The 26,153-nt window shown below is 35.4% G+C and overlaps 1 protein-coding gene across 2 annotated transcripts in view; it reads left to right on the top strand.

The window, feature by feature from the left end:
• UNC13C (unc-13 homolog C) overlaps positions 1–26,153 on the top strand; it is a 130,958-nt gene that overhangs the window by 8,573 nt on the left and 96,232 nt on the right. The window contains exons 2-6 of one of the 2 annotated variants that reach the window (XM_053955034.1): positions 9,637–9,659; positions 10,189–10,253; positions 14,330–14,402; positions 15,627–15,632; positions 22,036–22,107. In XM_053955034.1, coding sequence (XP_053811009.1) covers positions 9,637–9,659; positions 10,189–10,253; positions 14,330–14,402; positions 15,627–15,632; positions 22,036–22,107 — 239 coding nt within the window. The remainder of the gene's footprint in view (positions 1–9,636; positions 9,660–10,188; positions 10,254–14,329; positions 14,403–15,626; positions 15,633–22,035; positions 22,108–26,153) is intronic. The other variant, XM_053955033.1, reaches the window with a different exon arrangement.

The following is a 26,153-nucleotide window of genomic DNA, read 5'->3' as shown; positions in this document are numbered from 1 at the left end:
ATAAAAACTAGCAGCAGTACCAAGACCCAAGGTTTTTTGTTCTATTTCAAAACAGTGGAGCCAAAATATTTAGTGATACAAGGCTTTGTTTGATTTCCCACATCTCATTTATTTACGATTTGTTTGGGTTTTTTTCATAAAAGTGATAAATTACTTCATTAATATAAGGACTGATTGTGTATTCCGTGTGGCTGATGTAGTTCATCTCTGATGTTTAAGGAAAATGAATATATATTCACCTAATGTATCATCTATAAAGAGATGGATTTGGGGACAGAATACTTTTCAACAGAAGGTGATTAATCTGATGCTCTTCTCTTCATGTGTAAATAATGTAAAAAGGCAGATTCCAGAGAGTTTTTGTCTGTGTAACTTCCCTTCTCTGTTTACATCCGAAGATGGCCACAATGGAACAGATGTATTGTGTAAGCAGGCTGGGGAAGAAATGGTTACTCTTGCTATACATTTTAATAGATCTGTGGTACTGTGGAAACAAGATTACTGCAAGTTAAGGAGTCTAATTTGGTGCTGTATTGGGAATTATAGTGAACCACAGAAATTTAATAATCCAGTTTTTTCAACTGTCTTGATTCTTTCTCAACACCATGTTTGTGTCTGTCATTTCATCAGGTAAACAAAATGATGGATGTCTTTCACTCTTTTTTGGGGGAATGGGGAAGTAGTGCAATAAGAAGCTGTAGTTGTACAGGATGTGAGGACTCAAAATATATTTTCAGATTATGTGGGTAGAATCTGATAAATACAATAATCCTGCACCCAGACTGGTTAGCCACAATTCCTTTTTCATGTGGGTATGCGTGCACTCTGAAAATCCTCCACTAATATTGCAGGAGGTAAAACAGTGTTCTAAAGAATTATTAACCATCCCATGAATTCAATCAGGTTGGTGCTGATGAACCAAGGTATATTGATTTGACTCAGCTTCATATGCTTGTTTTGTGCACAGGAGAGTGAATGCATTATTTTCTTGCTACTGGTTTCACTGGAGTCAGGCATAAGTCTTTATACCCTTCTCTTCCTATTTCTCTACTGTCCTTTGATGGAAAAAAGGGGCATTAGAGACTTAAAACAGAAAATGGCAGTGTGCCCACCTTGAGATTAATAGATTTGTAGAAAGGTTGCTTTTGAAAAATTATTGCAGGAAATCTAATCAGTTAGTTATGAAGATAATGCATCAATCTTTTTATCTGTGAAGAAAAAGCAAGTATTTACATTCATCAGCTACTCTAAAGTTGGGGCTTCACGAAAAGATGCTCTGTATCAGTTGCTTGCTACACATTCAGTCTGTACTTTTTCCCCACTAGTTAAGTGGGCGAAAGAATGATTTAAAAACCTGTTTAATATATCTTCCAGGAAACATAATAGTGATCTTCTGGCTTATTGTGCTTTAATTCTGTGGTTAGAGCATTTGTTCTTATCAGAAAATCTTAGATTATAATACTGGTTCTCTTTGTAAACAGGATAGTAACTGAAGAGCAGCAGTTTAATTTAGCATAGTAACTCCTGCTAAATCAATGTGCATTACATCAGGAAATATATGTCACAACAACATTTATGTAATACTCTCAGATTCAAAAAATTCTACTATTACCAGATCCGTTTTCGTAGAATACCTACACCTATCCTTTAAGCATAAAAAACAAATAAACCAACCAGCCAAAACCCCAAACAAAACCAAAAATTCAACCAAACAGCAAACCAAAAAAAAACCCCAAACAAACTACTCCCAACATCCTTAATCAGTAAGACTTGGCAGAAATCTGTATTTTGGCTGTTTAATAAATACTAGCAGACAAAAAAAACAAACAAAGCACACCACTCCACACCTATTCTGTTTAGAGAATGACTTCTGTTTTTCAGAAAAGTGATTTGTTAAAACTGCTAGTTTCCTCTGTAAATGAAGAAAGTCTCTGCTACTCTACTTATGAAAACAGGCTATTTAACAATATTTTAACTGACTTTAGAATTAACATAGATTGATAAATATTCATGCAGTTTGTCTGCTCTTTTTGAGCTTAATCAGATTTAAAGCTGCTAGAGCTAAGAGGTAAGCTGACCGTGAATGTCAGTTCCAAGGGGGTTTTATACTGGTTTTGCTGGGAAAATGAACATGTTATTGTATCATCAAGAATTATTTTTTTTATTTATTTCCGAAATATTTAAGCATTTTCTTTATGTCATTTTGTTTTAGAAGTGGAAATAGCACTGCATAATTTTTGAATGCAGCTTTGGGATAAAAGGAATCTTGTTAAAGCATCAGGCTGAAAAAATATCTAGACATGTATTTAAAAAATGTAATGACTTGGAAAATGTGAATTCATAAATAGGCTCAAGTCTTCCTCTTGTGTATTAATGAAGTAGAATATTACAACAGAGTGTGTAAGAGATTCTCTGTTTTGCTGTCAAAGGGAAATTCTGACTACTCCCATGGGACAGGTACCAGGTTTTTTTCTTTGTGCACATTTTCCAGGTGATCAGTGGAACACCTAGACAGGTGTCTCTCAGGAACTCTAAATAGAAGGAAATACCTGAAACCACTCCAGTTATTGCTGATGCAAAATTATTGTTGATACTGACAGAACTTTGCTGACTATGAGGATTGTTTCCTTGAGGACCTGGGAGTATTCTTAAGATGGCTTGCAAGATAAGAAGTTTTAGTAAATCTGAAAATGAAGACTTATGCTTGTGTTGATGACAGAGCCGTTTAAAAATGTCTTGGACGCTATGATAAAGAATATGGTGTGCAAAAGATACAGGGATATAAGTTAGCTAGAAAAAAATACCACAGAAAATACTGTAATCTGTTTTTGCTAAATTAGTAGTGGCAAAGAGCAATCTGCTGACTGACACTCGAGTAGCTTCTCTGGAGTAGATTATTGGAGCAGCAGCAAGTGATTTGTCAATGCTGTCACAGATCCATAAACTATGGATAGCTCTGGGTATCACCAGTGCAGCTGCAGCATCACCAAAGGAATCCTTGTCCTTCAGCTGCATATATACCAAGATGGAATAAGAACAGACAGATGTGATGGATGTACGATTATTGAATGTAAAAATGAACCAGGAGAGAGGAATATTTTTAAAATGGATGAGTATAAACGAAAACACTTTTTTTTTAATCTTATCCTGTAGCTCTTCCTGTTTCATTTAGCACAAGCAGGATGGAGCTCATGCTCCTATGAATCCATAAGGCAAGGAGGGTACTGCAAACATAAAGTAGGGGAATTTTCCTTAGGAACTTTCAAAGGCATGTTGGGTGAAATTTTCTTTTTCTAAAAAACCGTGAAAGTAATGGTCAGGGAGACATGCCTTTTGTAATTAACTATAAAAAGGGATTGAGGATTTCAGAAGGATTTATGCATGCCCTATCAAGCAAAAAATAGTCCAATAGTACCAAAAGTCATCCTTTGAATTCCAGTGTACCAGTCTATAGTTCTTAACATCTGTGTCTCTCTTCGGTGTTTAGGCATAATTATTTCAATTTATTATTTCAACCAGAGCCAAAACAAACAGTAATTTGATTTTGAGTTTACCTATAACATAAAAGATAACAGTAAATAACTATTTTTAAGGGTTTAATGCTAATCATATTGTTTCAAATATTATTATTCTCTTGTATCTGTTAAGCTAGTTTCTTATCAACAGAAGAAAATCTGATATCTTTGTCTTATCTCAGTAAGTGTTATTAGCTTGATGTCATCTTTTTATTTTGTATGTGATTATACATTGTGCATTACACTTTTTCTTTCACTGCTGTACATCTTGAAGTTAGCTAAGCTTATCTAAATTTTTTAGCCTTCTAGTTTGGGGGTTCTGAATGTTTATAATGTTTAAAGTGTTTGAGACTGTTTTAAATAGTTCCTAAACCTTATGTCAGAAGTGGAAACAACTCCACAGAAGAAGAAACAACTTCATGCCAACAGCAGCTATGAGTATCATATCGTGTGAAATATGTGACTGTTGCTCAGATACTACATTCTGATCCTAGCTATACCTGTTGTTCTTGCTCTTTAAGAGTAGTATATTTATATGGCTTTTGAATATGCCATCATTAGCGTTTTATTTTACAATGGGGGTGCACTTTTGAAGCAAATCTTTGTCTTCCTAATTTGCCACATTTGGTTTGATCAATGGAATGGCTGAGTGGGATCTGTGTGTTTTACTGATGCTGCCAAGTCAGATGTTGCTCTTCAAGATCACATCTGATCTGTTCAGCAGCTAATGGGCTTTCAGTCATCAGGGCCAAAAATAGAACTGGTATAAAGTAAATGCCCCAAAACATTTTTGCTGTGAGCACTTGCGTCTTTGTCACCAACTGCTTTGACCTTCTAATCTGTTCTTATGGCACTCGGCTCTTTGCTGTTGCCCTCCTGTTCTCTGTGGCCCAAGGTGGACAGCAGCTCACTCCTCTGTCCCAGGCTGCCACTGAACATCCCTGCCCTGCTGTCACTTCTGTCTATGCTGTCAGGATAAACCAGCTTACATGTCTCACTGCAATCCTCGTGTTCAATGCAAGAACTAAGGAACATGTTTTATGTTTGTTAGAGTCCATAGGAGCTACTCTCACATTTGTTCTCCAACCGAGGGGCTGTTTTCTTGGATTTCTTTGGAAGTAATCTGACTGGACTTCAGCTCAGCTTGCAACTCAGACCATGATATAGTGATTCAAGTCAAACACTTTGTGGCATTGTTAGCTTTGTGATGCAGAAAGATTTGCAATAATCAATTATAATAATATGTTTTCATAGCAAATAATTACTTGGTTGCATGCACTGTTATCACCTGTATTGAAGGAGATAAAATATGCCTTTTCATCCTTTTTTGATAATGTATGCCTTATCATTTTAATGCTCTCTGGGGTAAGAAGAGAGTGCTTAAAATGCATGCCAACTTTTACTCCCTACCATCACTCTAACAAGCCAGAGGTTGTCAAGAGAGCCCAGTTTTCAAGAGAATGGTATTTTTTTGAGCTCACCACATTCTGTAATCAAACAGTTCTCTTGACAGTCTATAGCTTACTGTTTTAGAGGTAAGTTCTAGAATTTGGTAGATGTGTCTACTAGCTGTTGAAAAACAATAGAAAACAAAGCCATTAAAAGTCTAATGGGACTCAGTTTCTAAACACCAGAGATGTTTCTAAAGCATGTCCTTTTGTTTCAGATTTGCAGACCACTTTATTAACAGAGACACAAATGCAGTTTTCATCTTCACCAAACTGACCTCCTGTTCTGACTCTCCATGTATCCACTAGTAATTTTTCTACATCACTGCTAGTAAAGTGCTAGCAGCAATTCTTCTATTTCTCCTGTCAACCAAGCTTTATTCAAGTTTGACCTTCTCTTTGTCAGACAAGCATCACTCATCTCTTATGATGTGCTAGTTTTAATATTATCTTTCAAGCGTTATATGCAATCTCCATAGAATAAGCTTCAGCAATACAACATCCTCTGGGCTTACACAGTGTAATGTTCTGTTCTCTAGTGGCAATAATAGCTTCTGGGTGCAGCATTTATTATTTTAGCATGGCTTCATTTGTGTCATTGTTTTGGCCAATCTACTTCTTTAATGTCCTGCTTCTATTCAAACCTGGTTTTCATCTGTTATTTCCCTTTCTTGGCAATAGATGCTAATTCAAATTGTCCCTCTTAGACTTGAAACTACTTCTGACTGTGGGTACTTTACACATGTTATTTTCATGGAACAGCTGTATTGTTATCTAATTCCAGCAAGTATTTTGTCTGAAGGCTTTGCTTCCAGAAACAACATAATTATCAGTCAGTTTGACATTCTTGCAGCCATTTTTCAGAATTAAATATTGAAATGGTACTTTGAGAGAATAATGAACTTTAATTCTATTTGCTGTTGTGCAATAATGCACACTTACAAGAGTGGAAAACCGATATTTTGATTAATTTTGATCCTAGGGTTTCCTAACAGTTTAGATTTTTAGAACCTCGTTACAGTTCTTTTGCTGTGGCACAGCGCGGAGAACTGAATTTTTGCAGTCATTAAAGAAAGCGGAGTGTATTGGGACATTGTTCTGCTGCTCAGAAAAGTGCAGAAGTGAAATAATGACGCAAGACTTTTGAAGGAGGTTTATGACTGGGGAGCAGAATCACCTGAACCTTCTTTGATGGAAATACCTCTGGTGACTGATTGAGTTGTATTTCTGATAGTGTCACAAGCTACAAAAGCAAAGGTCTGTCCTGACTTCCGTATCTTCATTGCTAATATATCTTTCATGATGGAAAACTCTGCCTTTTCAGCATCCTTTGTAGATTTGGTTTTTTTCCTCAGAGATTTGGGTATAGAAACTGGTTGTCTTGTATGATTAGTTTCTGTTTTGTGAGAAGTTACAGGTGACAACATTGCTAATAGAATGAATAGATTGGACCATGACTGAAAACTGAAAACAGTTGATAAAAATGTAAAGTTAAACTTTTCTAAGATCTGTTAATTTTCATTCCAAGTTTGAATAGCAATTATGCAGTATTAAAAAACACTTCTTGGAAATTTTACTTAGCCTACCTTTAAACTTATAGGTGGATAGAAAATAACCAGGGGGTTTATTTGAGGGTATTGAAAAAATGATGAGCCCCTCTCACTTCATTCCCCAGCCATCCTCATGTGTAAACCACTTTCAACAGAAGCCAAGATTTAGTGGCCATGCTGAGAATTATACAGCTTTTTAATACCTGGAACTTATTAAAGGAAACTTAAAGAATAATTTTATCTAATTTCCTTCTTAGTTATCTAATTAAATGTAATTGACTGCCTTAAAAAATAAAAAGGGCTTTGTGAGCATTTTCCTTTTGCCTTCAATATTTGACATTAAAGTTTCAGTAGTATGGAGATAGATGACCACCCTGCTCTTCATCATTCTGCTACACAGATTTGTAAATATCAATGTGCACTGGGCTGAAATAGCAACAATTAAGGAGCAAAATGATTTTTACTGTAATCCTAGTAAAAATTACCTTCCTCTTATCTAAAATGGCCTGTAGTATAAAGGCACAATCTGGAGGCTATTACTGGTATTTCATGATGTAATGAATTTTCAATTACAATGTATGGGGAAACAACTAATAAAACTAAGAAAGGTTAGTTAAAAGCGCCAGTGTTTCCACTGCTCCTAGGTGCACTCATTACTTTTTTAGGTTAGTATTTTGAATGTGTGGATGACAGAAGTGAGTTATATGAAGATGCTCTCTTTTAAGTAAATCATTGTCATTCAGCAGTATAATCTGAGATGTCTAGCATTGAATCCCTGATTTGAAAATACATTCCATGGTCTCTTACATAATCACAGTTCATTTCTTATCTACATCAAGGAATGTTGCTGTCTATTCTGGTAGCCTAACGACTATGAAAGTGAATTGCTTGGTGATTCTGTACACTTCCTGATTTGGTGCTCTCATACACGCAGAGAACACTTCCACAGTTCAGATTATTTCACTCATGGTGATTCAGAAGAAGCAGTAAACAATAAAGTTTTCGAACTAATTTTGTCTCTGAAGATGCACTCATTTGTTAAAAAGAAGAGATGTTCTTAAGATCTCTTTTTTTGGAAATTTGCGTCAGTTGTCTGCTTTATGTAATTTCTGTTGAGAAAAGAGAGCATTAGATGGATGCATTTTTCTTTATATGTAGCAACTGCAAAGAAAAGCAAGTTAAACCAAAAACATACCTTTCCTCCTTCCTAATTTTGATTGTTACTCTCCTCACTAAATTTAGGTAAAATTAGGTACCAGTAAAGGAAATGTAGTGTAATTAGATAAGCTGGCTGAAACCAAGATAGGTAAAGAAAATGTTATCTATCTATCTATCTATCTATCCATCTATCTATCTATCTATCTATCTCTAATGCTCTGAAAAAATCCATTTTATGTAGAACTCTCAACAATTTTTAATGTACGTTTATTTAAAACTGAATTAAATGAAGAATTCATGTGATTCTTTAGGCATCTAATAGTAAAGTATCTGCAAACTATTTAAGAATTGCATTCCACATAAATAATACTGAGATTTGTTCTGCACCTTTATATGTCAGTATTACCAATTTTGCTCTTATGAGATATTCTAAAAGAAGATGTAGGTTGCATGAAAATATTGTGGTGAGGCTTCTTAAATTACTAGTGTCTTGCTTAAAACTTCCCTCAGTCCCCAGATTTTTCTTCCCCTTTTAGTCTCTTTTACAAGTTTGAGAATGGATGCAGTCCATTCAAGTTTGAGAATGGATGCAGTTCAGCAACAGTCTCTCCTGTCCTGTTGCTACATACTGTCATGCCTTTCCTCTCACTGATGTCCAGATGCTCCTCCAGCCCTCTGGGTTTAACTCATCTTTTCTTTAGGCCTCAGAAAATCACACCCCATGCTGTTTCTGTGGCCAGCCCAGCTTACAATCACCTATTTCCTCCTGATTCTGCTCTCACCTTGCTTGTGAAGTGCTGTAATAATTTTGGAGTGGGGAAGTTAGATCTTATGGTTGTCCAAATATTGATATGCTTGAAAGAGTAGCCAATACCATCTGGTGTTGTGAGTCTAATACATTTCACAAATAAATTTTTAAAAAATAGATTATTTAAAGAGTAAGCTCTTTTCATAAATCTAGTCAGTCAAATGCTTTGATCATGTAAGCTGCCTGCAAAATTAGTGGCAGAGCAAAGCCTTTTAGTTCCCTGATTGTCACTACTGAATGCTATGCAGCTTTACAGTTGCCAGTATATTTTGGATTTATGTGTTTGGATCTGTATATAAACTGGTTTAAAAATTAAATGTGGCACATGTTTAAGGTGTAAATTGTTATTTTGTGGTGTACATAACCTGAGATATCTCTCAAGAATATCCAAACTATTTAAATTATTGAGCACTCCCTCTGGGGAAGTGGGAAGATCAGTAAGGTGACAATTAAAACAATGCTGTTTCACATATACACTGTATTATAAAGTGCAAATGTGACAAAGACAATAAAATAAAGGTAGCTTTTTCTGTCAGCAAATATTTTCTGTCTGATTGTACACATTGTTCACATTGTGCTCTTGCATTAAGCAATTTAGAATGATATAGATTTATATATATATATATATATATATATATGAAATAACTTATACTTTCACAATTGTAGTTCTGTTGGCATTTGGGGAGTAATTTCTGTCATTTCATGAGTAGCTGTGATAGAATAGTTACAGTTCAGGAGTTGGGGTGGGGAGTGTGGTGTTTATATCCTTAGAAACACTTTCCTTTTTCTTGCAAATAGAGCATTATTGATTTGAACACTGCAACTATATTAAATATAAATTCATTATTATTGAAAATACATTTTTTAAAAAGCAATAAAATTTAAAATCCCATGGAGATGGGGATAGTATGTGAAATATATGCTGTCCACAGAGTCCTTCATAAGTGACAGGGCTTCTTATCTACCAAGATGATCTTTTTGTTTATTTAAAGTGTAGTGACTGTGATCTCACCACTATTATACAGCTAAGAACAGGTGTTATTTGGATTCTGGTCTACATTTACAGAATAAAACACTGAAAGCTTTTATAGCATAAGATTTTTTTCAGAGACTGCTTTTTCTAACCTATATTCCCCTTCTTCCCAATTCTTTTTCAGATAGCGGTTCTGTGGATGAAAAGGTTTAACATCACCTATTTGCTATAGGGATCATGTATTTTGTTGATGTTTGTTTGTGACTTATTTGACCTGTTTTGTTCTGTCATTTTAGTTGTGAAATCTGCATGGTTTTTTCCCAGCTTTCCACTCTTTTGTTCTCCTTTGATTGTATTGCAAACGTGTTGCATTTATATACAGGATAACCCTCACTGTTGTGCTTACCATAATTGCCAACACAGGGGTCTGCTACTGTCAAACATGATATCTGATTTTTGCCTCTAATTATCACCTACCCTGCATTCACTATAGGATTTAAAGGGCAACAGTATTTGGGAAGCAATACCTTACCTTCCCATGGGTTCTTCCACTGTGTGTCACTAAATGCTGAAAGCTATCAAAATGTTTCCCAAAGGAACAGTTAGTCTAGCTTTGGCCTGGAGCTGACCCTGCTAAACATTTTCATATGTCTTACATGTTTGATGCAATTAAATTCTGTCCAAAACTTACTAAAAGCAACCAAGTAACTGTACTTTTTTTTGACCTTTGTTAAAGGCTCGGTTGGTAAGTGCAAGTTCCTTGGATGCTTCCAAGCTTTATGCAGTCCAAGCATTTGCTGGGTAAGTAAAAATATAATTAAGAATTTTTTTCTTTGTATCTACAAATAATTCTTACAGCATGATAGTATTTTTTCTAAGCTTTCTATTTTAAGAAATAGCATTATTTTAAAATGAATATAGTTTCATTGTGTATGTGTTCCCTTTTAATTTTTTTTTAATTCCTTATTTTTTGAGAAATTAATACAATAATTCTGGTGCTGAGGTCAGATAAGTGATTTTACCTCTTTATAAAGGATGCATATAAAATAAGCATCCTTTGAAGCTGTAGCACAATTTTGTCTTCATTCTGGTAAATGTATAGTAATGCAATTCTAGCAATATAATATCACTCTAGTACTTGAAATTAAAAAGTCAAGGGAAAAGATCTTGCACTGCCTGTGAGTGAATATGGAAGAAACATGTACACTTTGTTTTGTAGTCTCCAAATGAAGTTATCTTGCATCCAGTTCAAGGGATTCCTTCCTATTTTGAATAATTTTTATTATTCAATCTGGAAAGGTAAAGAAATAAAAGCCTTTGGTAAAATTTATCAGTTATATTAATTACCTAATTAAAAGGGGTATTATCCTCTTGCTGTTGCACTCTGTAAGTACTTTTTTACTATAATTACAATTTCTTACAAAAACAAGGTGATAAGATTAAGTTAATCATTCATCTTCATCTTTTATGTCTGAAATGCTATTCAATTTTGAGGGGGAGGTGGGTGTCACTAAAAAGTAGTTATGGCATTAATTTGCTTAATATTATGCACATGCTTCTACAGAAGGTATACTTAGGGTAACATTTGTACTTATTGCTAAACAAATTTATAAGTGATCTACATCTCTTAGTGGTGTAGGTAGTTTCCATATAGTTTGTCATACCTCAAAGTATTCTACTCCTGCCCTTTGCAGCTCCTAGAACCTTCAGAGTTGCTGTAAGAGTGTGAGGACACATGTGACATTGTGCAGGATTAGTCACCAAATGCAAAACAGAGGAGAAACACTTTAACACCTGGTTATTGTGTAGTTTAGGACAGCATTTTGTAAGCAGACTCTGATTGCAGGTACTGACAGTCAAGTATTGTATCTGTGCCTGTAGGAAGCTGCATGTGACCATACTGTTTTGCTGTATGTACTACTTTACATAAACAGTTGCTTAATTACAGTTTCTTAATAGATGTAGACCTTTAAAAGGTAATGTGGAATTCCTTATTTTTGTGGGTTTCACACAAAAGCAATTTCATAGGTGTAAGGAGAACTGACAAGGACTATACAGACGGAAGCTGCTCTTTTTATGCCCTCTCTTCCATTCACAGGTGAATAAATTCAAATATTGAATCCTCTGAGAATAAGCTGTGTCAATCCCTTATGCAGACATGCAGACATCCTGTAACCACTGCATAGGACTACCTCAAATGGCTCAGTAATAGCTCATGTTTTCAGATGAAACCTTACTTGTTTTGCTGACAAAGTTTAGACCTGTCCTTGCCTTGCTTTGCATTCCACAATATCTTTATTCAAGCCTCTGTTTCACTAGGCCTCCTTAAAAACAGTTATGCAATTTTCATTTAACTTCTCATTCAGGCAAAGAATGCTATCATTTCAAATACATTTGTGGCTCTGTTTTAATCACATTTCCCACTCTACTCCTTCGTGCAAAAAGTAATGCTAATTTCTAAGATCCCTCACTCTTTTTACTGCCAGCACAACTGATTGCAGTTAGCTATGACTCCTTCTCCCTCTTACTCTCTCCAAAAGGTGTTGCTATTTGAAGTGAGGGAGGAGATTGCTTCCCTCACAACCATTGTTACCATGCTTTATCTATGCAAAAATAGACTCTCTTTCAAAAGCTGGCTCTCTTCTGTCCCGCTCTTCCCTCTCTGTCATAGCACAATGCTGTGGCCCCACCTCAGGCACCAGCACCCCCAAGTCAATGGCAGGGGCTGCAACTCTCCATTCTCTGCAATGATCTTCACTTGTTTGCATGAAATGATAGAACAGCCCTAGACAAGAAAGTAAAGGCAAAGACCAAAACCAGCATTTCTGGGGCTTCTCATGCAACTTCTCTGTTAAAAGGCAGAAGCACCACCTTTCCTGGTTTTTCCATACCAGTATCACATAATAACATCTTCGTTTTATTTTTCTTCACTTTCTTGAAGATGAGGGACTTTAGAGCTCATTTCCATATTTCTAAGAAATGAAAGTAGGTCAGCTGGAGTTCTCATCCTGTATATGGATCCTGGGTAGTACTGTTTCCAGAGACTTGCTCTTGTATTAATTTACTGCTTCCTAATGAGGAATCAGAGACTGATAATTTTACCACATGGCCTAATCCATTCTGAAATTCACTAACGATAGACAGATGGTGCTACATGCAGACGATTACTCCTTTCCTTCAGTGGCATCTTCTCTATGGTAAAACAAATCTATTTTTCTTGAATTCTCTGACAAATTCAAATAGATTACTGTTGGACAAAATATTTCCAGAAGCACCAAAAAATAGTCAATATGACAGGTTTTTTCCCTTGCCTTTAATGATAACTTTTATCAAATTATTATGATTTCACTTCATCATCTTCTATGTCAAGTTATTGTTGGGTTATAATTGGAAGTAGGGAGAGGAGTAGAGAATTCAATGTATAACCCACATTAACATGAAAATTTTTCCGTTACTATGTTATTTCTTAATGACTAAAAGGAGTTTAGTAAGAACCTCTATTTTAGTCATATTTTTATGTTACAGAGCAGAGTATGGAAATCCTTTTACAGATATTGCCTCTATGTGAGCATAAGAATGCCTTATACTCTATAAGTTTTATTTACTGCTGATGGAACTGTTCCTGAGTAGCGAAAAGCCCTGATTTTATTTCTTGGTCTCTGTACATTTACTTTTCGCAATCTCAGAAATGTTATTTTATTTCTATCACACTTTTGCTGGGTCTAGAAGCTGCTATTTGGGTCTATTTTGATCTTTATGTTATTGAAAAAAAAATCTAGTATCACAACCCGGCACGGAGAAATGGTTGTGTGAAAATATAAAGGAATTGCATAAACAGGCTATGAATTCTTTTCCCTTTCTTAGGTGTGAGTGCATCAGAAGGAACTGAAAAATTCTTCACTAATTTTAGTTATATCTCTTTTCGCATAATAATTGTAACAGGTGTAAATAAACTTAGTGCTTTCAGATGATAAAGTCTTTGTAGTGAATGTAGATTTTTATATACACAGAGACAGAGAGAAAGAACTGAAAAGGGTATTTGAGGCAGTACCAAACAAAGGACCATGCAGAGGAAAATGTTTGGTCTTGAAAAATCTGATATCCCAGCTTCTTTGAGAATTTCCAAGTATCTCTGAATTAGAACTGACTAAGTATATAGAGATCTTTCCAAAATCCTCTGTGGGAAAAGTTCAGGAAGATACCTGTGTTAATTGTTTGGAAGAGTCCGAGAGAATGAGGCCAATTTGTTATCCAGATCAACATGTATTCTTTTAAATTCTGTTGGTGTGTCAGCCTTTTATTCTTTGAAGTGACTCTTAAGTTGCTCTTTGTTGTTGTGTCCAAGTTATATGTGAGATCTAACTGGGGTTTAATTGTGTGCTCAATGCAAAAGCTCAAACCAGGCAAGAGAAAATAATGATGGTCACCATGGAATTATTTTAAAATGTGACAAACAGTCGCATGGAGTTATTTGAGATCTGATTATGTATTTAGCTAGATATTTGAAACTTTCTATCAAATTTAATACAACAATATTCATTTACATCAATGATGTTCAATATGTAATGTTAGGCTGCATCTCAACTGCCAGATATACAAGAACTTATGATGGAAAGCTTTTCTTATAATTTCTAAATCAATGGTAAAAAGTTTTAGGAAGTATTAAGCAACCTTTTAGCTACTCCGCTTTGGGTGAATGCTAGAAGAAAAAGCACCAAGAACACTCACACTGGTTTTTCAATTGGAGCATATGCCTTTGGCTGATAACTGCTAATTTTGATTTTTAACTGTAAATAGAGATCCTATAGGCAGTTCTTAAGGACGTAGTCTTGTAAGCTCCATGTTTTTATTTTCTTCTTTGCCTTTTTATCTTACAGTCGTGGGCTGTATGGAATTGACAGCATGCCAGACCTGAGAAGAAAGAAATCTTTTCCCATTGTTCGAGATGTGGTGAGTAACTTCTGAAACTGTTGATTCATTTGCCAGTTGTGCAGGTCTTTCTTTTAATTACTATTGTGCATCTGAATGACAGCTTGCAACAATTGTTTTATGGAAAAAAGGAGTCTTGAGAGAATGGATTGAGGGCAGTAAAAGTCAATGAGGCAGTTATAATGTACTAGAAAAGTCTGAACGTCTCATTGGATATTTAGGTATTGCTGGTGTAATCAAGTAATGTGCATTTCATGCAATAAAAAGCTACTCATTTTCACAAAGATGCTATTGAGTGTTTGGGATACTGTTTCACTTGATATATGTTGGTACTGAAAGAGAGAGAAAGTTCCTTTTAAAAAGCAGCCTCTTTCATTAGTAATATTTAAGGATTTGTGCATACTTTGGGTACAAGGTGAGGTAATCAGGGTTTTTAACAGTCATTGTAAACAAGAATAATTTAAGAAAAGAAATTTCAGTGGAATGGCAGTTCCTTTGAGATTTATTCTGACTTCCAGTCTAAACAAGATTAAGAAGAGTCTTTCTGCCCCAAAGAATTTGAAGGGCTATTCACATTTCTTTTTTTCTTTTCCTGTAGTATAGCATTCATAATTCAATCAAATGCATATTTAGTATCTGATGATGGTGAGTCTCCAAAGCAATTTCTCACTATAAAGAAGTGATTGGGTGTTAGGCTAAGTAAATGATTACTATTGTTGTAGGTAAAAGATCAGCCTTTGTCTATTATTGCTCAATGTTTTTTCAGTTGCTGTGTTCAGTTACTCTGTGGTGATCCACCACACTGTCTGAGCAGTTAAAAAGAGAAAGCACAGCAACCACTTTAGAGTGGAATGCCTTCTGAAATTGATGAAAATTTCACTGCATAACATAGTAGAGCCTGCATTCATTTAAACCATCTTTTTGACAGCAGCCACTCCACTATGAGTTGTTCCTGCTGACTCTTTAATGCATGCTAAATGACACTCTGCTTTGTCCTTAATTGTTGGAAGTGCTTGCAGAAAAGTATAGCTCAGAATACATTAAGACATCAAAATAAATGTAAATTATCCTTTCTTATTCTTACTTACGACTGTTTCAGAAAAAAAACAGAAATAATATTGTTAGAAATGAGTGCTAGACTCTTTTGATGCTGACTAAAATAAATAGAATTTCTTTTCCTGTGCAATGAATCTGACAAATTAATATTCTCTATAATTTCTTTCCTATCTTGTCTGGATTTTTAAGGCTATGGTAAGTACTTTTATATTTATAAATGTTCTGAAATTATCATTGTAACTGTTATGGATTCCATTAATGCCATGTTTTAGTATGACCTTCTATTGTAAAATTTAAAAATTATTTTAAATAGGACAAGGTATATAGAGATCTTTCCAAAATCCAAGAATTTAATCATAAGGAAAGTGGTGCCTTATGTGAATATATTCTCCTCTGCATCATGTATACCAAAATTGCTGGAAGAAGTTTATGTTAAAAAGTTGTCAGTATATTCCAAATATCTTTTCTGATGATTCAAGCACAAAGTTTAGGTCTCAAGCATGAAGCTTCCCCTGTGGTATTGGAAAGTCTTAGACACCTAGAGAAAGAGAAGTTCAAAGTGTTCCCTACTTTTAAATTCTCTTGTATCAATCAGTTTTATTTTTCCTTATTTTCCTAGTCCCTCTGCACTTCCACTTTCACTCCATTATTTTTGTGCTTTCTGGCATTGTATCTCAATACAATGTTTATCAGAATTCTGTATGTTTTCTTAAGATGATATCCCTAACTCCCATCTGTTTTCATGAATTCACATTTTGAAAAATCCAATTTTCAACACAGAAGCATAGAATATGTTGAGGTGAAAGAGATCTACAAAGACCATCAGGTCCAACTCCTGGCCCTGCATAGGACCATTCCCAAGAGTTGCCCCTGTACCTGGGAGTCCAAATGCTCCTGGAATTTTGTTAGGCTGATGCAGTGACCACTGTCCTGGGGAGCTGTTCTGGTGCCCAACTACCCTCTGGAGGAAGAACCTTTCACTGATGCCCAACCTAAACCACCCCCTTGACACAAGTTCAGGCCATTCCCTCGTGTCCTGTCACTGTCACCAGGGATCAGAGATCAGTGCCTGCCCCTCCTCTTCCCCTCAGGAGGAAGCTGTACCTGCAGTGAGGTCTGCCCTCAGTCTGCTCCAGCTGAACAGACCCAGTGCCCTCAGCTGCTCCTCACATGGCTTCACCTCCAGACCCTTCACCATCTTCACTGCCCTCATTTGGATGCTCTCCTCCTCCTAAACCACTGAAAAGTTTTTGTATGCCAATGCTTTGGGAGTCTCTGCTTATTTTAGATTCAGTCATTAGAGAGGATAAAGCAGTCCAAATCCACCTGCAGGAACAGGGCTGTTTGCTGCAGTCAGGGGTCATTATTAGACTTCTGGTAGAATATATCTGGTACGAGAGAGAGAGTGCAAGGAGAAGTGATGGTTCAAGTGCAGTAACAATACAGAGACCATGAACAGATCTGTTTACTGTGGAGCCAGGAGAAAGAGTCCAGTGCATTTGCTGATGGAATTGCTATAACTTCTGCTTTTAAAAAAAAATATTCTCTTTTGGATTGGTTAGAGCTTGAGTTGAGGTGAGAACAACCAGGAAGAGAAAAATCAATAATTACAGTGGACGTTAGAAGTTTTTATCTCACAGTGGCCAAAGAGGTGTGGTGATCTGCCCAGCCACAGCCAAAGGTAGCTCTATTTTACTGCCTTTGCTTCTGTTAATGCGAGTCATCATTTTGAATGTTATGAAGACTCTAGAAAATTTTTGTGTTTATTCAATTTAAAGACAATTTTAAACTGTGTAATCACTGTAATCAGGTCAATTTCTTCTTTCGATCAATCAAAACTGTATTGCTCCCTAGCTTTATTATTTGATTATAAGAACACAAGAATAATTTGTGAATCTTTGCTGCTGTTGTAAAGCAGTCTGTTGAAACAACTGCCTGTTTCAGCTACAATGATAATACACTAAAATTTTTTTCTGTAAGTGTCTCTACAATAAAAACATTTATAGAGGCTGGAATTCAAATATGGTAATTTAAAGATTCATATAAAGAAGATATTCATTTAAATTGCAGATGTCATATTCTCTGGCTTTGTATGTTGTCAGCTAAATACCTTGGCTATTTTACATCAATTCTGCTATCAGCAGTCCATTTTCTTAACACCTTTAATCATTGATAGGCAAATTCAGTTATATTCCTAATAAAAATATTAATACATTAAATAGATAAATCATAACATAGTAACTATTTGTATATTTGTGAGGGCTTTTTTAAGTCTACTAAATGGAAATCGTAACAATATAATTATCTTTGAGGCTGGACAGATCATGCCTTTGTGTCTGTGCTACAGATATGAAGAAAAAGCAGATCATGACAGTTATGTCCAGTAATGATTGTGTAGTGGAGCTGAATTGTCTTTTTTTCTAAATCCTCTTTCTAGGCTTAATACCTCAGTTTTGTTGAATATTTCAGTATTAAACATCCTTTTTGACAGAAAAATTGTGGGACAGGGCTAAGTAATTTCCTTCAGTATGTTGCTTCCTCTCAAGTTATTTTGTCTTCCTTCCTACCCTCCTCCACCCCAGCACCCCAAGAAACAGTACAAATCTGTCTTCCAAAATAATGAAGTTGAGATCCCTAGAGTGATATACCTATCCTTACTCAAAAAAAAAAAAAAAGGTTCCCAAATTGTGCATGTTTTAAATGCTGCAAACAGTGAAATTTTTGTCACATTCACCTCTAGTGGGTAACTTTTACATCACATTAAAAATAATATCAGCATTTCTAACGTGCTGAAAAATGCTTTGTCTTCAACTTCTTTTTCCTGCTGATAGCAGTGCGTAGATTTTTTTAAAAGAAAAAAAGCAAATATGATCAAGAAAACTGAAACCGTCTGTGAAACCAGAGGCATGGCACAGCCAGCAGTCATGAACAGTTACAGGAGCCTGACTGTTTGCTCCTCTGTGCTATTTTAGCTGTGCAAGACACAGCTTGCCTATTTCATTGTGATAGAGGACTTCTCTTTTTTTTTCCTCAATGCAATTGATCATTTAACATGTAATTGTAGCTTGAATCCAATTTACTTTTACTTACAATTACCATTTTTCAATGTTTTTGCTAGAACGACTTCTAATTATATTAATTTATTTATTTTAGCTGCTAATGCAAATTTGGAGGTAATAAATTAGACAGTGTAGATACAAGTTATTAGGTAATCTAGAAGGCCTTGAGCATAAAGGAGACTAATTTATTTTAAATCTTGTACTAGGGAGTTTCAAAACAAATTAAAAATTAAATAGACAATGGTCTGCTTTATCACCTCTTACTGTTTGGGGGTTTTGCTAGGCTTTTTGGTTGTGATAAATTTTTTTGTATGTTCATAATTCAACAATACTTAAAGTTCTTATGCTCTGCAGGTCAATTTTTTAGCTAAGGAAGGACATGAGGTAGTATCTGGACCACTGAGAGGGTAAACAAGTATAAACTGCTTACAAGTTCTGTGTCCTGTTAACGGAGAATGGTGAAGCACTACAGGTTCCTGTTGCTCTCCCTATTCTTTTGATGCTCTGACATTTTGGACTTGCTGGAAGTTCCAGCTGATGAGCTGCACTTAGGTTTCTTTCTTGCTGCTACTTGAAAACAGAGAGGCAATAGGGGAAGAAGTTTTCTCATAATGTTCATAACCTGTCACCTCATTTCCCATAGATAAATCTGGCAGCTTTTTCCCCTTTCTCTTTCCAAAATGCTCACTCCTACTTGTTTCATTCCATACTCAAGAAATGACACTGCTATGTGTTCAGTTCTTCATGCTGTTGAATTATCATCAGCTTCAGTGTTTTAGAACAGAATCATTTATGGGCTTTCTCTTGTTTATGTAGTTTGTTCTGACTGTGATACATAAATGGAAATAATCCTTGTGGGGATTTTTTCACTAAAATCCTGTAAGTTTAATCCATATGACTTTTAAATTTACTGGTTTATCACAAATCCCTCTAGATATCACTTTCTTCCAACATGACAAACACTTTATTGAGAACAACCTAATTATCTGCTTCCTATTAGGCTTTGTTATTTTATATAGGGCGCTGTGCTATAATTTTAGACACATTTCTGATTAAGAATAAAATAGTAAACCTCCATGATTCCAAGGGCACCCCTTGGGGGAACTGGGCTTGAAGGACACATGACAGGGTCAAAATTGCTTCCCCTTTTTTTTTTTTTTTTGTCACAAGAAATAGTATCTGTTTATTGACTTCCAGGGATAGCATGAAACTGCAGTTTTGCTGGCTCATGTTCTTTGGTATTGCTGGAGGACAGAACACAGCAGCAGTCAGTGCCCTATATTTGAGGTTACTGTTCTTATGCCCTTTGTGCTTCTGTCCTGACAAGTTATTCACATTGCTCTATTGCTTGGAATGGCTAGGATTGTGCAGTTGAGACCTAGAAGGGTCAAATCTCTTCATAAGTGTAAGGGACATGAAAACTATAAAACAGGCATAGTGCAGGCAAGTAAATCTACAGCAGTACTTGGCAAGAGTTTGAGCAAAAACCTGTGCTTCAAGAGGGATCAAAACCTTGATGGTTTTAAAGTACATTGTTTTAAACCCCAGAACTCTACTGATTATGAAAATTGTTTCTTTTCCTCTTAATGATCCAAAAGCATTTTTACTTGCCATTTTTAACTTTGATATGTGGGTCTTGTAGCCTTGTGTTTGACACAAGAAGTGAAAAATCAAAACCTGAACACTGTTTAATCTTTCTTGCGACAATCTCACTGGCGCACACCCATGGAATTTCCCACAGTCACAGAAATAGAATGAAAGGATCGTCACAGAGAAGTAAACAGAATTATTTACTCAATAATAAGAGTATGGAGAATCTGGTAGCAAATTAATGGCATAGAGTTGGTTAATGGCTGAGTTTAAAAGAGAAAAAAAACTGGAAAGTTCTTTGTAATAGGAGATGAATCGAATACTACTAAGCCAAGGATGATTTCTTACCCTATAATTGGTTTCACAAGATTAATAATTCTGTGTCAGTCTGCAAGTTTAATTATTATCAAGAGAAACTTATTGAAAATTGAATTAGGGAAAGTGAACATTTAAAATTAAAATTGAGCAATCTTATAAATAAATAACTAGAAATCCATTTTAAATATACCAGTGTTTAAAATTATATAATTGGAAAAAATTGGAATTGTCTCTTCATCCAGAGACTAATGATGCAGTTCCTTTGCTGATGTAAGCTTAAATTGCTTCTGGCCCAGTATGCATTTCACAAAAATAAGAATGTCACATACAAACTATCATTTAAAGTTTTGCAGTAATATTTCTGTCATTATGGACTACAGAGACCCACTTCACAGTTAGCTGAAAATCTGTATCCTCACAACAAGGGCAACAACAGACTTATGGTTAGTGGGTGGTATAATTGATCCACACACTGCTAGACTGTGAGGGCAGCAAAGCATGACAAAGCAGATAGTGGATGACAGAAGAACAGAGATAAGGCAAAAGTGTACAAACACAGTTGGAATGATTTGGAATAGGAGAAAGGAGGAATGAAAACAGCACTCCAGGTGCAGTCCAGTAATATAACAGTGTTATGGTTGATACTGAGCGCAGTGGAATAAATCTTACCTGTTTCTGTCAGGCCAAAAGGATTATTGATAGCAGAAGTGATACCGAGATTTGAAATATTATTTGTAAAACACACAGAATTCAGTCCCCCAGGGTTCTTTCTGATCATTATACTCGCTAGTTAATTCTCAAGGACCCATTTAGATTTCTGGGGTTGCAATAAGAAATATAAAATATCCTTATTTATTGTATATTAAAATTACTTTCTTTTCAGTCCCTGTATATGTACCATACTAGCACAAAAGAGCTAATCTCTACAACCAAGTGCATTATCTTCAGAACCAGAAGTTGTGCATATACCAATAAAATCATGTGGCCAAATGAGGACAGATTGACACAGAGTTCTGGTCTCTTTTCTTGTCTCAAATAACCAGAGTATTTCTCCATATAGCTATCCATAGTATTGAATTATTATTGTCTTTAAGGAAAATAATATTTTAAGATTTCTTGAGGTCTTTTTATTTAAGTAGCATTTTATATATATATATACACGCTGTTTAAAAATGCTCAGTGAGTTACAAAAAATCATCCAGACTGACAACTTGAACCATAAGACTACTGCAAAATGATCTCCCATGTTGCTGCAGGCACAGTCAGCTTCCAAATTAGGGCAGGATGCCTATCCTTGTACCACATTAATTTGGTTGGCAAAGCAGAAAAACAGTGACAGCCTGTGATTTAAAAAAACTGAGTCACAAACCTCTGTAAAGCAGGTTTTGTATTAGAAATGGCAGCTCAGCCAGGCACTGCTGAAAGAAACAGTAATGATGATGGGAAGTATACTTCCATTATGTACTGAAACCCTAAAAATTGTGAGCTACAAACATTAACTAAAAGGTTTTGTATCATCTACAGGTTTGCTTACATCCAGTAGTATAATTAAGTACTATTTGCCTTCCATTAGATTCAACAGCTGCTGTTGCTTGTATAATTTGTAACTCTTTTGCATTTGCCATAAACAGACCCTTGCAGCTCGAAAATCTGGGATTTCCATGGCCATGCTCATCCGGACCTCCATAAACACTGATGAAATGGTAAGTGTTTTCAGTGACAGGTTTAAGATACTTAGGTAACAGGGAAACTTTTGTTCAAAGATCTCTAAAAATTACTTCAACCTTACACACTCCAAACTTGATGAAAAGGAATGTATTCCATTTATTGTGTAGGAACTTCCAGGGAACTTGAGCAGAATTTGCTACCTGATCCACAGTAGCAAGACCAGGTTTGCTTCTGCTGACTCACATCTGTGACAGTCAGAGAGAACTAACCAAAAAACCTTTGATTTACAAAACAGTTATTTGGGGAAGCCTTTTGCTTTAAATTGTCCAGCTGGTACCATATTTACCTGCAGTCTTTCATCATCTTTCTATCTTCATCGCAATGTGATTGCAATTAGAATGACAGGGCTCTGCAAAATGGGTTTTTATGATCATTTCTTCCAAGTCCTTGGGATACTATTTGATTTCTTTTTAATGTAACTCATACTAATAACATATGTGATTCTAGAATAAATATTTAATTCATACAAGAAGTAACCACAAGTCTTTTGGAAAAACATATTGTCATAGCTAATAAAATGCGTGAGATGTGGTTTTCCATTAGTGATTTCACTTAGATTTGGCAAAAGATATTTTTTTGAACAAAAACACAACAGGTGCCGTTTTCTTCAGGAATACTTAAAGTGTGATGCAAGATTTATATGACCGAACTAAGCAAAAGCAGTAATTTGAATAAATACAGGCCCATTTTGTGTTCCTCAAATTGCTAGTGCATACACAGGCTTCTAAAACACATTCTATTCTGAAGAAAAATGAAGAGTTGAATTTTTCTTACATTGTTGTTAATGTCCATAGCAGAAGAATGGGAGAACAGAAAATACTGACAGGTGTTCTGGGAACTGGAACATGTAACACAAATATTGACATCCATCATTCTTACCTGTTATTCTGCTATCTCAAAATAGCAACGAAGGTTGATAGACTTGATAACTATGGGGTCTTAAGGAGTTCAAGGCTGAGGGAAAATCACAGAGGAAAAACTTATGGCATCCAAGTGCTACAAAATAAAGACTTTTTTTGACTTTGTTGTAGTTTGTACCAAAATAGCTGAGTTCAGTAAAAGACCCTAAAATACTCCATGTACTTTACTAAAATATGTTTACTGAACAAAAAAACATTTTAAGTTTTACCACCTTTTATGACAAAAAATACAGATTCATCTATTTATTTACATGCCTCGTCTTCTGTAAAAACTACCAGGCTCTGACTTCGAAGAGTTAAAGTTGCAAGTTTGGGAGATAATATAAAAAAAAAAAAAAACAAACCAGCAAATCCTAGTGAACAGCTCAGTGCAAACATGTCTCCAGTGCTTGCCATCAACCAGAGAAACTACTGAATTCTGATTCAGGAGAAATGGAAAAGGAAAATTAATTTAAGTGTATTTTTATACCTCTGTACTCTTTGGACTCCATTTGAACCATGCCATATGAAAAAACTGTCTACCAGAAATAGTTATTTCTTAAGAAAGCTTGAAATAAAAATGTAAGTCCAAAGGCAGACAGCAAATGTAATATAGACACATGAAAGTTCATTTGATGAGAAAATGTAAAAAGCTAATTCAGAGTAGAGGTGAATACAAGAAGCCAGTCCTATGCCAGCTCTCACTCCACATACCAAGGGCCAGGGAGTGCTCTTTCACAACCAAATGTAAGGGTACAGCCAGTAAAGCCTCTTGCAAGATATTTAAAACAAGGGAAAGGCATTACTTTCCTACTTCTCTAAGTAGCCAGCCAAACTTAATAACCTGGGGCATCATTACACTGGGTAGAGCAAGATTCGAAAACAAAAAGGACAGATATTTTCAGGCATAAAAGAATTCTCCAGATACTCTCCACAAAATGAAGATGTGAAATGCAGATGAAGAAGTAGAGTCACCAATGAAATTTAAGGAAGAAACATCCCCTTTGGGCAAGTTATTCCTCTGATTAGGGCTTTTCTAGTTTTTACCCTCCCCCAGGTTTTTTTCTGGAGGGAATATTAGTGACTCTAGTGGGTGTGGGTTATTTGGCTGATTAAATTCAGTATGAAAATTCTTTGAACTAATGCCTTTATTAAAACTCAAGTGCCACCTACTCAAAAAATTACACCCTGAGGTTACGGCTTTGAGCTTTGCCACCTGTCATCCAATTCTTTTGGTACAACACACTCGTGACACACTGAGTTTGTGTGTTCTCAACAAGCACAGATCCAAAGACATTTTAAGCAGTGTAATACTTAGACATATTCTTTCAGTTGAGCACCCATTTAATTGCTTCGTTGAATAAAGACAGAGCTGCATGTTTTTGGAAATGATACATCAATGGCATCAACAAGTATTTCAGGTAGTATATGGCAGAAGTAAATTTCGTTAAGAGGATAAGCAGATAACTAAATAATTCTCCTATATATTAGTAGTGCTAAATGTTGCCAAACCAGTTATTAGTTATATAATTATATTGGAAGTTATTAGTGCCATGTTGTTATGCTCTGTAATTCACATAACAAAAACATTTAAACAGAGTCGAGTAATAGAAGTGAAAGCCTCTAGACAGTAAGAGAAATAAAATTCTTCTTTGCAATTTGCTTTATTAACAACAGGGGAAAGAACATGTTCAGCAGCAAAACCAATCTACAAATTGTGTCTTTCAGCTGAAAACTTCATTTACCCTCAAATGTTTATTTTAAGGCCTGTTGAGGGTAAATTTCATTACTTACTGACATTCCAGAAAAGTGTAAAAGTTACTGGCAAAATTCTGAAAGTATAATGTCAAAAATAGTGACGCTGAACAGGGTGAAAGGGCAGAATTTGTACTGAGGCTACATGAGCTCAGGAGTGGGAAAGTGTAATCAGTGGTTTCTGAGAAACACGATTCCTCAGCAAGCTGTATAAATTCACTTTAGGTTGTTTTAAAGTTTCCTTTCTGGTCCCTGTAAAATAGAAGGCAAAACTGGAGTAATGTACAGAAATGAGTTCTCCAGAGTTAGGTGGCCATTACTATCATAGTTCTTAGGGTCTGCCAAATCAAACTGGTGCACACCTTTGCTTGCTTTCGGGGGAGTTATTAGGATAGGCTAAGAAGCACCCTGGAAGGCAGTTCAGTATTTGTTTGTCTTTTCTGCTGTATCAGGATTTTTTCTTAGTTCAGTTCTTCACTGTTCTCAGTTGTGCTCAGATCAGATGTCCATGAAATGTCTCACCATACATATTTGGCCAGGCTCCAGAGGATAGATATTGTTTTCAGCAGTAACCACTAACTTCTGGGGCTCTTGCAGCCTAAGCTACCTTACATTTTGTTTTGTTATTTTTAGTGCTTGATCCTGTGAACCAATGGCTACCCTATGGCTACATGGTACTGGTTTTCCTGTGGCAGCAAAAGTCCTTTGATTGATGACTTTGTGCAACATTATGCAGATATGCACACAAAAAGAATATTTGACTTTTGTCAGACAATCTATTATTAGCAGAATATCTCACAAGTGTGAGTAGAGATGCAAGTACATAAAACCAAGAATATGTCAGCATATTTTTAGACAGGTTAATATCTTCCATTTGATATACAATTACCACAGCTGAATATGAAAGATAAGGGAGTGTTAACAAATGTTTAACTGAATAAGTTTGGCTTACTTCCTATATTGTCAGAACTGTGGCATTGATGTTAAAACAAAAATAGACAAACTACACAAATTCCAAAATCTTATTCCCTTGCTACAGCTTTATAGCCAGCATTAGAGCTACCTTACATAATATCCACACCAGAGGAGGACAAGTTAGAACAGACAGACTTTCAGAAATATCCCACTGTGATATGTTTTATAATATGGTTTCTTCTTTCTAAAATAAGACATATGGTGATATTCTGGTGTTATGATTATTATTTTATTCTAAAATAATAATAATATATAATAATAATATTTTATTCTAAAATAATAATATGTTGATATGTTTTATAATATGGTTTCTTCTTCCTAAAAGAAACAATTATTTTTTTATAAGGGAACAAATCTAGAACTTCTAATACATTCGTGGCAGTCACGTGTGC

The sequence above is a fragment of the Vidua chalybeata genome, chromosome 13 (assembly GCF_026979565.1).
Source record: "Vidua chalybeata isolate OUT-0048 chromosome 13, bVidCha1 merged haplotype, whole genome shotgun sequence".
NCBI lineage: Eukaryota > Metazoa > Chordata > Aves > Passeriformes > Viduidae > Vidua > Vidua chalybeata.
Note: the sequence above shows the minus strand (reverse complement) of the source record. Positions and strands in the feature narration are given on the sequence as shown.